The sequence below is a fragment of the Entamoeba invadens genome, assembly GCF_000330505.1.
Source record: "Entamoeba invadens IP1 unplaced genomic scaffold scaff_1105074726297, whole genome shotgun sequence".
NCBI lineage: Eukaryota > Evosea > Mastigamoebida > Endamoebidae > Entamoeba > Entamoeba invadens.
The window spans coordinates 33,569-48,639 of NW_004440111.1; the positions used below are offsets into that span (position 1 = coordinate 33,569).

The 15,071-nt window shown below is 34.8% G+C and overlaps 6 protein-coding genes across 6 annotated transcripts; 3 read left to right on the top strand and 3 right to left on the bottom strand.

Annotated features, from left to right (window-relative positions):
- Positions 1–908: 908 nt before the first annotated feature.
- Positions 909–4,205, top strand: EIN_495500 (furin repeat-containing protein, putative; the record flags this gene model as incomplete). The annotated part of the gene is made up of 1 exon (XM_004253818.1): positions 909–4,205. The coding sequence occupies one exon, from the start codon at positions 909–911 to the stop codon at positions 4,203–4,205; it is 3,297 nt and encodes a 1,098-aa protein (XP_004253866.1).
- Positions 4,206–4,599: 394 nt separating this feature from the next.
- On the bottom strand, positions 4,600–5,274 carry EIN_495510 (hypothetical protein; the record flags this gene model as incomplete). The annotated part of the gene is made up of 1 exon (XM_004253819.1): positions 4,600–5,274. One exon carries the CDS (start codon positions 5,272–5,274, stop codon positions 4,600–4,602), a length of 675 nt encoding a protein of 224 aa, XP_004253867.1.
- A 205-nt stretch (positions 5,275–5,479) lies between these two features.
- Positions 5,480–6,768, bottom strand: EIN_495520 (hypothetical protein; the record flags this gene model as incomplete). Its single annotated transcript, XM_004253820.1, has 2 exons — positions 5,480–6,506; positions 6,626–6,768. 2 exons carry the CDS (start codon positions 6,766–6,768, stop codon positions 5,480–5,482), a joined length of 1,170 nt encoding a protein of 389 aa, XP_004253868.1.
- Positions 6,769–7,409: 641 nt separating this feature from the next.
- On the bottom strand, positions 7,410–7,871 carry EIN_495530 (hypothetical protein; the record flags this gene model as incomplete). Its single annotated transcript, XM_004253821.1, has 2 exons — positions 7,410–7,644; positions 7,738–7,871. The coding sequence occupies 2 exons, from the start codon at positions 7,869–7,871 to the stop codon at positions 7,410–7,412; spliced, it is 369 nt and encodes a 122-aa protein (XP_004253869.1).
- A 2,669-nt stretch (positions 7,872–10,540) lies between these two features.
- On the top strand, positions 10,541–11,086 carry EIN_495540 (hypothetical protein; the record flags this gene model as incomplete). The annotated part of the gene is made up of 1 exon (XM_004253822.1): positions 10,541–11,086. One exon carries the CDS (start codon positions 10,541–10,543, stop codon positions 11,084–11,086), a length of 546 nt encoding a protein of 181 aa, XP_004253870.1.
- A 344-nt stretch (positions 11,087–11,430) lies between these two features.
- On the top strand, positions 11,431–14,709 carry EIN_495550 (Rho/RAC guanine nucleotide exchange factor, putative; the record flags this gene model as incomplete). Its single annotated transcript, XM_004253823.1, has 1 exon — positions 11,431–14,709. The coding sequence occupies one exon, from the start codon at positions 11,431–11,433 to the stop codon at positions 14,707–14,709; it is 3,279 nt and encodes a 1,092-aa protein (XP_004253871.1).
- Positions 14,710–15,071: the final 362 nt, after the last annotated feature.

The following is a 15,071-nucleotide window of genomic DNA, read 5'->3' on the forward strand; positions in this document are numbered from 1 at the left end:
GTATTTTATCGATGTTGGATGTTATTTTGACGGTGTATGATAAAAAGTATTTTTTTATAATTTAAATCACAAATAAAAAATCACAAAAAACAGGAAAATGGAGATGTTTTTTTATTTTAAATTAAAAAAACCAATGTTTTTTGAATTTCAAGTCGTTGGAGTTATTTAGTTTTTTTCAAAAAATTTGCAACCCATTATTAGTAAAATAATAACAAAAATGTAGTTAAAAAAAAGACTGTCAGAACAAATTCTTTTTTTCAAAAGAGAAAGATAAATATATATAGTAAAAACAATGGTACATAACTATACAATTTCAAATTTTGTTTAAAATGCCGAAAAAAAATTTGATCAAATCCCAAAACAAAAAATGAAATCTAAAAATAAAAAAACAAATTAATAGTAAATAAACCTAAAAATTTGTTAAAAAATAGAATACTGACAAACCATATTACATAAAGTGCCTTTCTTCACCCTTTTAATAAAAAGGCGAATAGCAAAAACCTTAATTTTGGTAGAACTTGAAAAAAAGCGACATTTGTTGCACCATTTTTTAGTTATTTCAAACAAATGAATCCCCGAAATTGACAACGAAAAACAAAAGAAATTTGTTCATACAAAAATACAAAGAAATCTTATTTGAAATAACACGAATAGATCGGTTAAAAAAAGAAAGAAATGCGTTGATATGAAAATAATCTTTATGTCAATTTTTTCAACTCAAAGTTGCCCGACTTATCAGATGTTTTGAGTATTAATATAATTTATGCCTAAACGAAAATACAATTTTAAAGTAATGAATGAGTAAAGAGCCGATATTATATGGATATATATGTAAGTATTATATCAATAAATGGAGTTAGTGAATGAGTTCGACTATTTGAAGTACTAAAAACAAATAAAACATTATAATGCTCTTTTTCTTCGCACTATGTTTATGTGCGCTCTCAACACCGGTCCTTATCTTAAATGGCAAAGAACCAAGAACAGACAACCCAAATTGTAAGTCGTTTTCGTTTGTTCAAGGATCTAATGGGGCTACGACCTCGGTCACTTGCAAATCATGTGAAGACTCAACTTACAAATATGCAAGCGATGCTTGCACTTACGACGCTACAAAATGTGCATCGTCTGTAGGAAAGGTATACAACATTTCAGGGTCTTGTGGTGTTTGTGATACTGCTTGTACCAGTACTTGCACTTCTGATGCTGTTTGCACTTGCAAATTCTCATCAACCAAAAGTACTTGTCAGTCTTGCGTTTTAACCAATTTTAACTCTGTTTCAAAGTGTGACTTGTGCAAAAGAGGAATGGTCACAGACGCTGCAAAGACAAGTTGTGTTGCTATAACTGGTGATAACAATCCTGATACTTTGAATAATCAGAATAATTGTGCACTTGCTGGTTCTGAAGGTGATAACCAATTCTGTTTGAAGTGTAATGGCAAAGCTCAACCAACTTCAGGTGAAGGTCTCACAGTCTGTGGGCAAGCAATTGATACAATAACAGGATGTATCAGACAAAATCAAGACAAATGTGTTGTATGTGATAAAGGGTACTATTTAACTGATGGTGCTTGTACTAAAGGAGACGATAATTGTGACGCTCCTTTCTTATCTGGAAGTACAGTTACATGTACTAAATGCAGAGAAGGTTACTATCTCAAAAATAACGCATGTAGTAAGTGCACTCCAATGGACACCTCATCTTCATCAATACTTCCAGCAGATCAAAGATATGACTCTGTTTGCAGTTTGTTCAGCAAAGAGACATGCACCCAATGTAATAGCAGATGTAAGCTCAGCACAGATGGCCAGACGTGTGTATCTACTTTTTGTAGAGAAATGGGATATGACGGTACTTGCAAAGTATGTGAAAAGGGGTACTACTTATTAGGCAATCAGTGTGTCCAAGCACCTCCAAATTACTTTGTTCCAGGGAGTAACACTGAGTGTGTTGCTGGCTATTACCTCGACAATACCAATGGCGTTAATTCGTGTAAAAGGTGCAAACCACACTTTGCTCAATGCTTGACACTCCAAACCCCAGTCCCAGGTACTTCCATTTACAGCAACACAAAAGCCACCAAATCCGAGCCTTGTGATGATGAAAATTGTATGTCATGTGCTGATGATGGTACCACATGCTATAAATGTTTTGATACAACAAAAACTGGTGTGGCTTTGGTCAAGGTTGGTGGTACCTGTGTTTTCAAGGCATCAGTTATGACACTCCTTTCTGTGCCTAATACTATTTCAACAGAATTCCCAATTACATATCCGTTCTGTAGATACAGAGGAAAACAAGGATATTTCGAAGATTTGTACCCAGCTTATTATGTTCTTTTAAAAGATAAAGACGAGACATACAACAACGTCTATTGTAATCCACTCCCAAGATTGGACTACATGTACCAATACAAGGAAGATACAAGTTCGGCATACGCTTGTGTTGGAGCAAATAGAGATCCAGCCAAGGGTTGCCAATGTCTTGATGGATATTACCAAAGTGCTTCTAAAACAGCCTCGGGATGTGAAAAGGCCGATACATGCGTTGAGTCTGCTAACGGTGATCAATGCACGGTGTGCCCAATTGGATCACAGGTTAATGGAAATGGAAAGTGTGTTTGTCCAGACAAAACATACTTGAAAAATGGCGAGTGTATTCCATGCCCCGATAAATGTGCTACTTGCCAACCAAATGGAAGTAATGATGTGACTTGTTTAACATGTGAACCAGTTGCTTTGGGAGGAAATGGACGTGACGCGAGTAATAAATGCGAATGTAAAACTGGTTATGCGGAAGATACAACGCAGATTACTGTGTGTTTAGAAATTCCAACAGATTGTACTGGAGTCAAAGGTACCAATTATGTCATAACTGGAAATACTTTGACTTGCTTAAAGTGCAACAGTGCAAACCGATCTCCATCGACCAATTGCCAAGAATGTGTTGAAGGATATTTCTCAGCTATTCCATCAGATACTGGTGACTGTACTGAATGTAATTATGGAGATGCCTGTAAAACTTGTAATTCAACCAAATGTACTGCTTGTAAAGATACCAACGCTTTGCAAGAGAATATGGGCAGTACCACCGCTTGTCAGACATGTAAAGATGGTTACGCCTATAATTCCGACACTTTTGCATGTGAGCGTTGTCGATCAGTTTGTGATGGGTGTTCATACAATCCAACAACCCAAACGATGGGATGTACTCTATGTACCAATGGTAAAAATCCACCCAACTGTGATTGTACTGGTGACTATTACCAAGGAGAAGACCTTACTAAATGTGAGTCCTGTGATAACTCTAAAAACACGTTCTGCACCAGTGCGTGTACTTTAGACATCAACTCAGCATATCCACGTTGCACTGAATGTACAGATGATGCCCGAGAACCCCTTACCAACTGCTCTACATGTAAAGACTCCAAGCAATTTATCAATGCAAACAACGAGTGTCAGAACTGTGCGGATGGCTGCAATTCATGCACAAGTCTCACTGATTGTACTCTCTGTGATCCCGCCACAAACAAAGTTGGTAGCTTATGTGATAAATGTAAGAGTGGTTATTACAACAACTCTAACACTTGCACTGTTTGTGATAATACATGCAAGACATGCACATCAGAGACTGAGTGTACTGAATGTGTCGGTGAGCATCGTCTTCCATCACCAGGTCACAAATGTGAAGCATGTGCCGATGGGTATTATTGGGATGCCACCATTAGTGATTGTGTTGAGTGTTCCGAGAACTGTTTGAAATGCAGTGACAGTACTCATTGTTTGAAATGTACAACAGATGGTTTTTTCAGTGAGACTCCTGTTGATGGGAAGTGCAGATGTATATCTGGTTACATCTTTGTTCTTGACAAGGATGAAGAAGAAAAAGGTACTTGCCAGTCTTGCAAAGCTGAAAAGAATGAGTTCTGTAACACATGTGGAGATAGTGGATGCACTGCTTGTAATGCAGAATACCTTGTCCCTGATGGAGTTAAGTGTAAGTGTAAAACTGGATACTACACTACTTCTTGGGACGCATGTGTACCATGTGAAAGACATATGCCTGGGTGCTTGGAGTGTGACAAGAAAGACGGATGCACTAAATGTGACAATGGATGGAAACTCAACACTACTACTGGAAGGTGTGATGGCGCAGAGATGTTCCTGATGCTCCTTGCGATGATCGTCTTGGCTTTGTTCTAAGCATTTTATGTTCCACTTGATGGTTATTTTTTAGTATAAAATTACTATAATTAAATTATAATTATATATAATATATTTAATTATATTAAACTAAATATATAGCTATTATTTAACTACAAAATTATAATAACTAAAATATTAATTAAATAATCCAGAGGTTTCCAAAATAATTATTGCCGAAAATATGGTATTATAACGTACGAATTTATAAGAGAAAATGAACATTTTGGTTATGAAATGGTGACGTGGGTAATTAGCATTGTGATTTTGGAAACCTCTGAAATAATCAATTCAACTAATAAAAAACCAATAATTAAATTATACAATTACTATATAATAAACTATAAATTTATTATAATTTAACTAATAATTAAACTAATACGAATATTTTGATTCAATTGAGTGTTGTGAACAAGGATGATGTTGTGTAGGGGAGGTGCAAGCCCAAATCTTTCTGCATTTGAAGAGGTATAAATCTTCCTCCTATATAATGTTTTCCTTTAAAATCCCTTACGCCGAGTTTTGGATAAGAAAGGGAGACAAGTACTTTTGGAGCGAGTATTCCTTCGCCTGTATATCCTTTCTCGACGTCCCAACCTGAAGGGATATCTACTGAGACAACGGGTATACTTTCATTATTTATCTTGTCTATAACTTCTTTAAAAATACCACGAATAGGAGCTTTAAAGCTAAACCCAAAAATTGCATCTAAGATGACACTTACTTCAGGATGCCACGTAAATTCAGTTTCAACTAAAATCGAGTTTTGTTCCAATTGTTTTACTAACAAACACAAATGTTCGTCTTTTGAATGTTTGGGGTAGTATACTATAACATTATACCCAAACTGTTGTAAGTATCTTGCAGCGACCAGACCATCACCTCCATTGTTTCCTGAACCACAAACTACAAAAACAGTCGGATAGTGTTCAACGGGATATTCAACACTCAAGACTTGCGCACAAGAAAGACCGGCAACTTCCATTAACTGACTCAATGAGTAACAGTACTTTCCCATTAAGTCTTTGTCAAGTTGAATAGCCTGGTTTTGTGTTAAATAGTCACACATGAATTTTTTTAAGTTCTAAATCTTGTCTATATGTATAGTTAAATTATAGTTAAATTATAGTAATTTTAAAATTATTTTATAATTAAATAATTATTTATAATAGAACAAAATGACAACAGGTATTAAATAGTAAACAATAATATAAATAATCAGCGAAGGACAGCTTCCGTTTTTGGATGATGTGGTTCGAACTTTCTTCTACAAATCACTTCTTTGTGATGATAGGTGGTGTTGATTTACCTTTGTCTTCTTTTCCGAATTTCATAGATAAATGTCTTGAGTGTTTTTGAGTATGAGGTTGTAGAGTTGGTGAAGACAAATGTGGTGCCCAGTTTTTAGGGACTGAAGTTGACCTTCGAGCTGCTGACGTATCTAGTATTTGTTCTATATTTCCTGTTTCAATTAATTTGCAGACCACCGCCCAGAACTCGTTTTGTTCCTCGACATTTTCAGTGATGAATTGTACGTCTGTTTTCGGCATTAATTTAATATCATCCAAAGTATTATATCCCATACTAATGACTTGAGTGACTAAATGGTCCAACTTCTTAGGTTTTAACCAATTAGTTAAGACTTCTTTAGGATCGACATATCCGGATGGCTTCTTAGCGATTTTCTTTTCGACTTCATTTGATTCGAATTGAGCGACAGTTGGGAAGACTTTCTTCATGAGATGGTTGATGCAATTGATCAACTCGTCGGTGTTACTTGTCTCAAAATCCTTTGTCCCGTCGACCTCGAAAAAGCCGATTTGTGAACTTAACGAATGAAACAACTTCTTGATGGAGGAATTCTTCTCAACGTTATTGCCAACAACAACTACAGACGGCGTGTCGATCTTTTTAATCTTCCCTTCTGTTATAAACTCTTTCCCAGCAAACGCTAAGTCGATTAATGGCTCAACTAATATTAACCCAGCAGCTCCACTCTTCTTTTTACTCACTTTTTGCTTGTAAGCAATATACAATGAAACACCACACCCAGCCCCTTTCCCATAGATCACTATGTCTTCCGGCGGAATCTTAAGTGTTTCTGTTAAGTGTTTCCACACTATCTTGATATCCTTTTGTGTAGACGATGTACTGTATTGCGGGTTCTCTTCACAAAACCCAGGGTACTCCCAACAGATCACTCGCACTTTTAAAACAGCTGATAAGAGTCCAAGCCAGTCTCTGATACTCACCATCGACTCCAAGTAGTCGTGCGAGTACAGAAGAGTTATTTGATGTTGACTAGTTGTTAATAATATTTTTTACTATAAATATACTATATATATAATAGAAATAGTTATTAATTTAATATTAAAGAGATATAGTATATAATATATAATATAATATACTAATATACAAACCAATTGGTAGGTTTGAAACACATCACGGGGATGGTTGTTCCTTCGATGACATAAGTGTTGGGGTGGGTGAGAACAGTGATGTCTTGGAACAAACGAGACCCTTCCTGTAAAGACATTCGACTCGACCGTTTACGCGAAATCATCACTTGTGATATGAAGATCTTTCTCTCTCTTTTTCTCTCATTTGAATCCCGATATGTTCGAGTTTCATTGGCTCTTTTTATGTTCTCAAATGGGACTTGTTATTTATAGAACTCCAAGTAATTTTCGTCGTTCGGCTATTTAGTATTTTGGTAGTTTGTAAGAAGTTTTATAGCTTTTTTTGTATGAGTGGTATCTCGTGTGGTATTACTGGAGTAATTATTACTCTCAATTATCCAGTGCTTCTGAACTATAAAGTATCTATTATTTATCTATTTTTGTTACAACTAGATTGCTTTAGTTTTCTTTTTATTATTTTTATCGTCATCCATTAGTTTGGTTTTTTATATTATAATTATATTTAACGAAATGCCATTTCAGAGTGAAGGTGTATTCTATTGTATCAAAACGAAAAATAAAATAATACACAATACTATAAAAACTATATTATAATAGTACTTAGTCTAAACCCTTTATTGACTGAACAATTATTAATCAATAAAACCATATTTTATTTAAAATTTATAGTTATTACAACAGTTCAACCAAAATTCTCAAAGATGAGTCAGAATAAAAGAATTGATGGACGAGAAAGTGGTCTTCACACTCTCAACAGCTCACGTGGTGTAGTTTCAGTGTTGTTTTATTTTTTGAGTGTTTCTAAAAATTTGATGTATTCTGGATCGTCTTGTAAAGTGTTGTTTAAAGTGTCTTCCTTGTCTTGTGTTGATATTCGCTGATTCACACAGAACTCAATTGATATTTTCTTCTCTTGTCCTCCTGGTAAGAAACACACGTGGTTTGAATACTTCGAATTAAATTTGTTGAGTGCGTCGTCCGAAGTGAAGTGGACGATAGCTGAGCAAAACAAATTATCTCTATTCGTTTAGTATTTTTTACTATTAAATTTTAATGTTTAATAACGTTGTTTGTAAATCGATTTATTTGTGAGGAATGAGTGAATAACGAACTGTGGCGCTATAAAGTCGTAGTAATCAATTTGGTCCTGAAAACCTTCGACCATGTCATCAGCAATTTCTTTACCGTTACTCGTTGGAATGTTTTTGATTATGATCTTTCGTTTGTTGGATGTTGCCTCGGCCATTAATAGTTTTTAAGTTCTTTATAAAAACTACAAATTAAATATTTAAAAATTTCAAAGTTCATCGTGTTTTATCGCATCATCATTTTGTTTTCAAATATTAAGGGTTTTAACATTTCATTGCGATAAAAACAATTTTGAAAAGTCAATAATATAAAGAAAATTACAGCCAAATGATATATTTACAATAAAAAACTCATGTTTTAACATAAATGTATTTATGCTATCTGTACTTTAACCTCACGAAGTGAAAACTGGATAAATAATATCCTTGTTTTTTTACTTAAAATAATTCACTTTTTTTATTTAGTATTTAAATTTAAAAAAATTTAATTAAGAAGAGTGTGTCACAAACCAATTTGAATAATGAAGAATTGATAAATTCCAAAAAAAATCTCGTAACAGCAAGTGTTGACCATTTTAAACATATGGTAAGTGTGGAAACATGGCTCTGTAACGACTATTAAGTTACGCTAAAACTAATTGATTTTGTGTTTTGAATTTGTTTTTTATTATTTTAAAAATAAAATATGATCTAGATAAAACATTTACAGTTTTCACCTCCCACAAAAAAGTTGATTCAGTTGACTTGCTAAGGTTATTCTACAATTCCTCAACAATATAAAAAACAACAGCGTAAATTAAATGGTTAAAATATGCCCTCAATATTAGGGCAAATTAGGTAAAATGCCAAATTTTGGTATTATTAAAATATAGAATAAATTGTTAATAAAATAGTATTGAATTTGTTTGTATCAAATTATTAAATTGTACCATAAAATGTAGTAAAACAACGAAACACAATAGTACAAGACAATAAATCAATAATATGAAAATACAATTTTGAAATTTGTGAAGTTTTAGAAGGTAAATTTAAGAGACGCCGGTTTTGGGCTTTGACACCTATCGACCTGTGGAGCTGGTGATTCCATTTCTTCTGGGATTGGGGTGTTGTTTTTGTCGAGTTGCACGAGTTGGTGTAGAGGTGGTGTGTGTAAAATGATTGAGTGAATCTCATCATCTACAAATTCGTCTCTTTCATCAAAGAAGTCTTCTTCGACTCTTGTTGATAATGATCTTTCTGGTCCATCATCATTTAATACATAAAGTGGTACAACTGAATATGAGTGGGTATGATGTGACATCTATGGTTTGTGAATATACAGACGTATTCTTAAAGAACCCTTTTGTAAAGTATTAGAAAATTAAAAAATGGTTAAAATAAGTTAAATGATTCATCGAAAGTCTTCGAGGCTTTTTTGACAATACAGTTTTCGAATAATTACAATTAGCTATATTTTTTAATTTAAATATTAGTAGATTTACTAGTGACATGTATTCGCAATACCTTTTATGTCTAAATATGTTACGATCCGAATCTTCCTCTTCCATTAGTTTCGTTGTTTTTTATACATTCTTCTTTCCGCAATTTGACGGGTTCTTGAAATAGTTTTCGGTTCAAACTTTGTTGTAGTGTCTTGAAGAAAATTTAACTCTCCTAATAGTAAAAAAATTATTATAATATTTTGGATTTAATATTATTATTAGAAAACATTAATATATTTGTTATTGTATTATAATTTTTTTTTTGATAATAATATGGTAATAGAATAATTAAATTGCCCACATTTGTTTTCAATGCAAAATTTTCGTCAAAGTAATTATTGTGGCTTTTACACATTTCAAAAAAATCTTTCACAAATTATTTCTTTGGTTTGTTTCCCGATATTTGGTATTTCTTTTAGTAAATTTGACATAATATGTCCAAATAATTATTTCCGTGTTAATAAAAAATTTTAATTATTTTTGTATCAACTTTTTTTTATGTTTTTATGTTTATATTTTTTATTTAAATCTACAATTATAAATAATTATTTTCAAATAAATTAAATAAGTGGTTGTTTAAAATAAAAAATTATATTTTACTAATAAAATATAATAATGCTAATGCGTCTTGGAAATGTTGATTTGAATTTTGACTAAAATGAGCCATAAAAATATTTAAATCATTGGGTGTTGTTGGAAAAACAAAATAAATAACATTTTTTTACAAACTTGAATGGTACCCTTGTAATTGAATATTATTTCCAAAAATCATGTAAAACAAAAAACAATAAAAACAATTCTTTTACTTTTTAATAGCATTTTTCAATAATAATTTTTTTTATAACAATCACTCGTTCGAAACCTTTCATTTACCATTAAAAAACTATATTATTGGTTTTATTAATGATAATAATTTGTTACAAAACAATAAAGAAACTGAATTTAATTCCAAAATCATAATAAAACTAATAAGTATCCACGTTTTAATTTTATCTATTAATTTATTTAACAATTGTTCTCAAGTGTAATTTTGTCTGAAACAAAGTATCGAAAAAACCACCCAAATTGACTTTATTAAAACTGTTTATAAAAGCCTTTAAACACCATAAAAAACGGGAAAACATTGAAAAAATAATACACTTAATTTGTCAATTAGAGACTCTTTACTTTATTAAATATTATTATTGTTAACTAAAAACGCTTTTTTGACTAGAATCAAAAAATAGTAAAATAAACTATTTTCAGTCAAAATTTCTTAATAATTTAATTACTAATTTCAAAATGTTTATAAAATATTTCTTCAAACCAATTTAACAATACAAGAAACTATAAAACATCATAAGGAAATGTGGACAGGATTGCTTGTCATATTTATTGTTACACAAACAAAAGGTCAAACATTATTAACTCCAGAGACCTATATAAAAGTATCACAGAAATACAATCAAACACTCTCATTTGTGATTGACCCATCACTTTTACTTCCAAACTCAAAATACGAAATTAAGACGCACTCGTTAGGCTCCGAACCAAACCTTTTTGGAGTCTCACTCTATCAAGAAAAGCATTACACGACAAATCAAACATTCTTGGACGAGTCTAACATCCACTTCTCTACAAACGAAAATGGCTGCGTTAAAGGAGTTGACATGGACCACTGCGAAAAATTCAATTGCTTTGTCGCGCTCCTTTATATGGGTAGAACCGCTCAGGCAGATGTCTTGAATAAACCTATCTCGTACTTCATCTCACTTAAAAGAGGAAAATTGGGTCTTCCTGGAGACGTCCCGGCACTCATTGTGTTGGGAATCTTCTGCCTTTTGATTGCAGGGGCTCTGACACTTCTAATAAAACGATTCTTCGAAGGAAAAGACTCCACAAAAACAGAGTGAGATGTCTTTCATTCCGCCAACTCGATCTTTTTTACTCACGACTCAGAAAAATTCAAATTTCAAATTTTCGTTTTTTGTTCACCCGGTTTTCTTTACAAATCATTTACTATATGTATATAATAATGTTATTATAAAAATAGTTCACAATCACCATTCCAATTTAGAAAAACAGTTGGTTTTACCAAAAGTGCGATTGAACGAAAAAAAAGAGAGAAAATGAGAGGAGTAGATGATGAGAAGAAACATTTTTGAGATTGTCATTTGTGGAATAAAGCAAAAAATAAAGAAAGAAATAAACCGAAATTGAAAAGCAAGAAGAGTTAGCCAAGTGAACTGCAAAAGTAATGAGTTCGTTCCCCGACGAGATCAAAGAGTGTGTCAATTGGGTGAATGGACAACTTCCCGATGAAGAACCCATAACGGACGTTTTAACTGGGCTTTCCGATGGGACGAAATTGATACGAATAGTTGCGAAGTTGAGTGGGAAAAAAGCACTCAGATATTCATTAACAGCAAACACCCCTTTTCAAAAGCAACAGAACATGGCGGTGTTATTAAAGATGACTGAGATGGCATATGGAACGAATGTGTCCTATGACGCCGGGGACTTAGCAAGAGGGAATGAAGGGCAATTACTTTCACTTGCGTTTTATATTGGACAAAAGAGTGGGACGCGTGTTCCGAAGAGGAAAACCCTGACCAAAGCGACATCAATTGGCCTCAAAAATGTGCAACCGAACGCCAACGAGCAAGTGAGTAAAAATTCACCACTGCGACAAACATCAGACGTTGCGTTGAATCACACGGAAAAGACACAAAACAAAAACAACACAAATGGAGATGAAACTGACAAAATGGAAAGGTCCCCACGATCACCAAGAAAAGTGGTGATCGACGTGGTACCCGCTTTACCAGAGAAAAGGTACCATAACATTAGTTCAAGTAAAACTGTAGTACAAACACGAGACATAAAAGAGACTACAGACTCAACGGACGATGGCTTGGATATCCCAGTCGATGTCATTGAAACCACTTTGACTTCACAGGGCGTCAAAGAGAAGTCTCAAACTGATTTGGAGGAAGAAAGTCCAATCAAAAGCGACATGACGGAAAGCACCGAAAATAATGAGGAGGGAAGTGCACATTATTCACTCTATGATGAGATAGAAGTATTGGGGAAATATGACACCTTTATGGAGACGAATAAGTGCACGACACCGACAGTGTCTGAATCGTCGTACGTCCAACCAATTGTCGACACGAGTTCGATGTGTACTGTAAGTACTGGTGTTGTTGAAAGTGAAGCTTTACATCAAGAGACACCACCGTCACAATTGGAAGATGTCCCACCACCGACCCCGACACTCCCACAACGCCCAAAAAGGATGTTGGAATCCTCGATGAATAAATTGTGTCAATCATCACCGAGTGCTGGATGTAAATCGAGCAGAGAAGCAAGTTTGAGTAGCGGGACTTCTCGAATGAGTTTTATGAGTGAATCTGGCTCCGGGGCGAAACGCGACAAAATTGGGAAATCGCCGAGAGACACAATCTCACAAATGCCAGAGATGTCATATGACCAAAAGACGTATCTAGAGGAGGATGTCGATATAATAAATAAGTACTGCAGGGGGTATCTTGGGAGACTGAAGGCAAAGCCAACGATGAAGATGTTGAGCCAACGGCGGAATGTTGTCCTTGAAATATTGAATACCGAAAGGATTTATGTTAGTCGACTGAAACAGTTTTTGGAATTTTATTTGGCAAAAGCATTACAAATCTTCCCTGGCGATTCGATATTGAAGAAATGCGAAGAAAACCTACGCGTCATTGTGGGGTACAACGGCAATTTATTAAAAGAGTTGGAACAGCTCCAGACGGAAGGGAAAATCTATGGGGAGGGCATAGGAAAGTCGTTTGAGAAGTTATCACACTTCTTAAAGACATACTGCAGCTATATCAACAGCACTGACGCGATTAATGAACACGAAGAGAAGCTCAGAAGGACGAAGAAGGAGTTTGAAAGTCAAATGAAGCAGACGCAATTGGAGAACAAGTTGGAGACGTTCAACTCGTATGTCATATTGCCCGTTCAGCGTATTCCAAGGTATCGACTGTTACTCACCGAGTTATTAAAAACGATGACTCCACAACACGGAGAGTATATTGCACTGGACAAGTCATTACAACAAATTATCGAAGTTGGGAGCGCGGTGAATGAAACCAAGAGGACGATGGAACAGAAGAACATCGTCTCGCTTGTGTTTTCGAAGTTCAAGTATCCCACGGGGATGCAACAGATCCAACCAGATGCGGCATGCAGTTTTGTGCGGATTGGGAATATGGAGTTACTCGATCGGGAGAAAGGGAAGCTGAAGAGCGTCACTTTATTGTTATTTAGTAACAACGTTGTAATCACAAAAGTGCCAACGACAGGAACTTTACATAAAGGGAAATTGAAAGCAGACTCGATCGAGACGATTGTGGAGAGTAAGAAGTCGCTTACTGTTGAGTATGTGATACCCATTGGTTCATTTTGCGTGTTAGACAGTGCCGACTTTATGCTGGGGTCTGGGGGGTTAAGCGAGCGAGCGCCAAGTTTCAAAATTGTCACCAAAGACTTGTTAACGTTCCAATTTTGTACGCTTACGGAGAGCGAAAAGAACTCGTGGCTTGTTGATTTGGATTCCCAAGTTGCGTTGGTACAAGAAAGAGCCTTAATAGGGATCAGAGAGTCGAATAAGAATATCATCGAATCGTTGTATGATGCGTACAGGTCACAATGGTCAGAAAACACGATTAAAATGCCGTGGTGGCACTCGGATTTGATGGGGGAGGAGTGCATGATCTTTGCGAATGGATATGTAGCGACGTTTGGGAACGCGCACGACGCTTTTGCGAGACAGAACATCAGAAACTACTTTGTGACAAAATACACGTCGGTTGCGTTTAGTGGACAGAAGACGATTACGCTTGTCAATTTTGCGAGGAAAGAAAAGCCACGTGTTGTATTAGAACTGAACACAACGGCAGAAGCGTTGATGTGGGTATTTTTGTTGCGACAGAGCTTTATCGGGTTTTATGATCCAAATGAAATCAATATGGCCCTCTTCTCGTGCGCAGAGAATGACTTGCCAGCACTTCCACCCGAGGAAGTTGTCTTTGCAATAACAGAAAATGCAAAGAACAGAACGTGTGCGGATTGTGGGGACACCGCTGTGAAGTACGTCGATATGACTTTTGGGTGTTTCGTATGTAGTGACTGTGGGAGAATACATCGATACTTTACGAACAAACCACAAGTCTGTGCGCCTAAAATACTTGGAGACAAAAGTCTGGTGGACTTAAGACTGTTAATACAGAAGGGAAATGACTTTTTGAACGAAGAGTTGGTGGTCGGACAAGGCCTCCCAACGAACCCGGCAGAGTATGACGGGGATTTGAACCAGTATTTGTGGAAAAAGTATAAACAAGAGGGGGAAGCGCCAAAGTCCATCATTCGAGAAGTTGGGAAGAAAACAGGGACACTAAGGAGAGACGAGGTGAATAAAATCAGAGCGAAAAGAGGAATGGAAAGAAGAAGCACTTTTTCTGTTATTGAAGAAGATAAGAAAAAAAAGTAGAATTTCATACATTTGATTCTTTTGTGTTTTTGATGATGTTTTTCGGTTCTATTTTTAAATATGATTTGGTATTTTAAGAGGGATTGAATTATCTTTCGACAATAACAAATATGGTAAACAAATGGTATATTTATGGTATTTTTTTAATTAACAATGCTACAAAAATAATGAATGAATTATTCAAAACTGAAATAACTGTGATAATAATTTTAATATAAATATTAATAATTTGTAGTAAGGAAAGACTGTTTTTTTGACTTAATCAAAAAAAGAAATCACAGGAGTTTTCAAGATTTGTGAAGGGAACAGAAGAAATACGAAGGTTGAAATCTTGGGAAATTATAAAATTTTGAGTTTAAAAG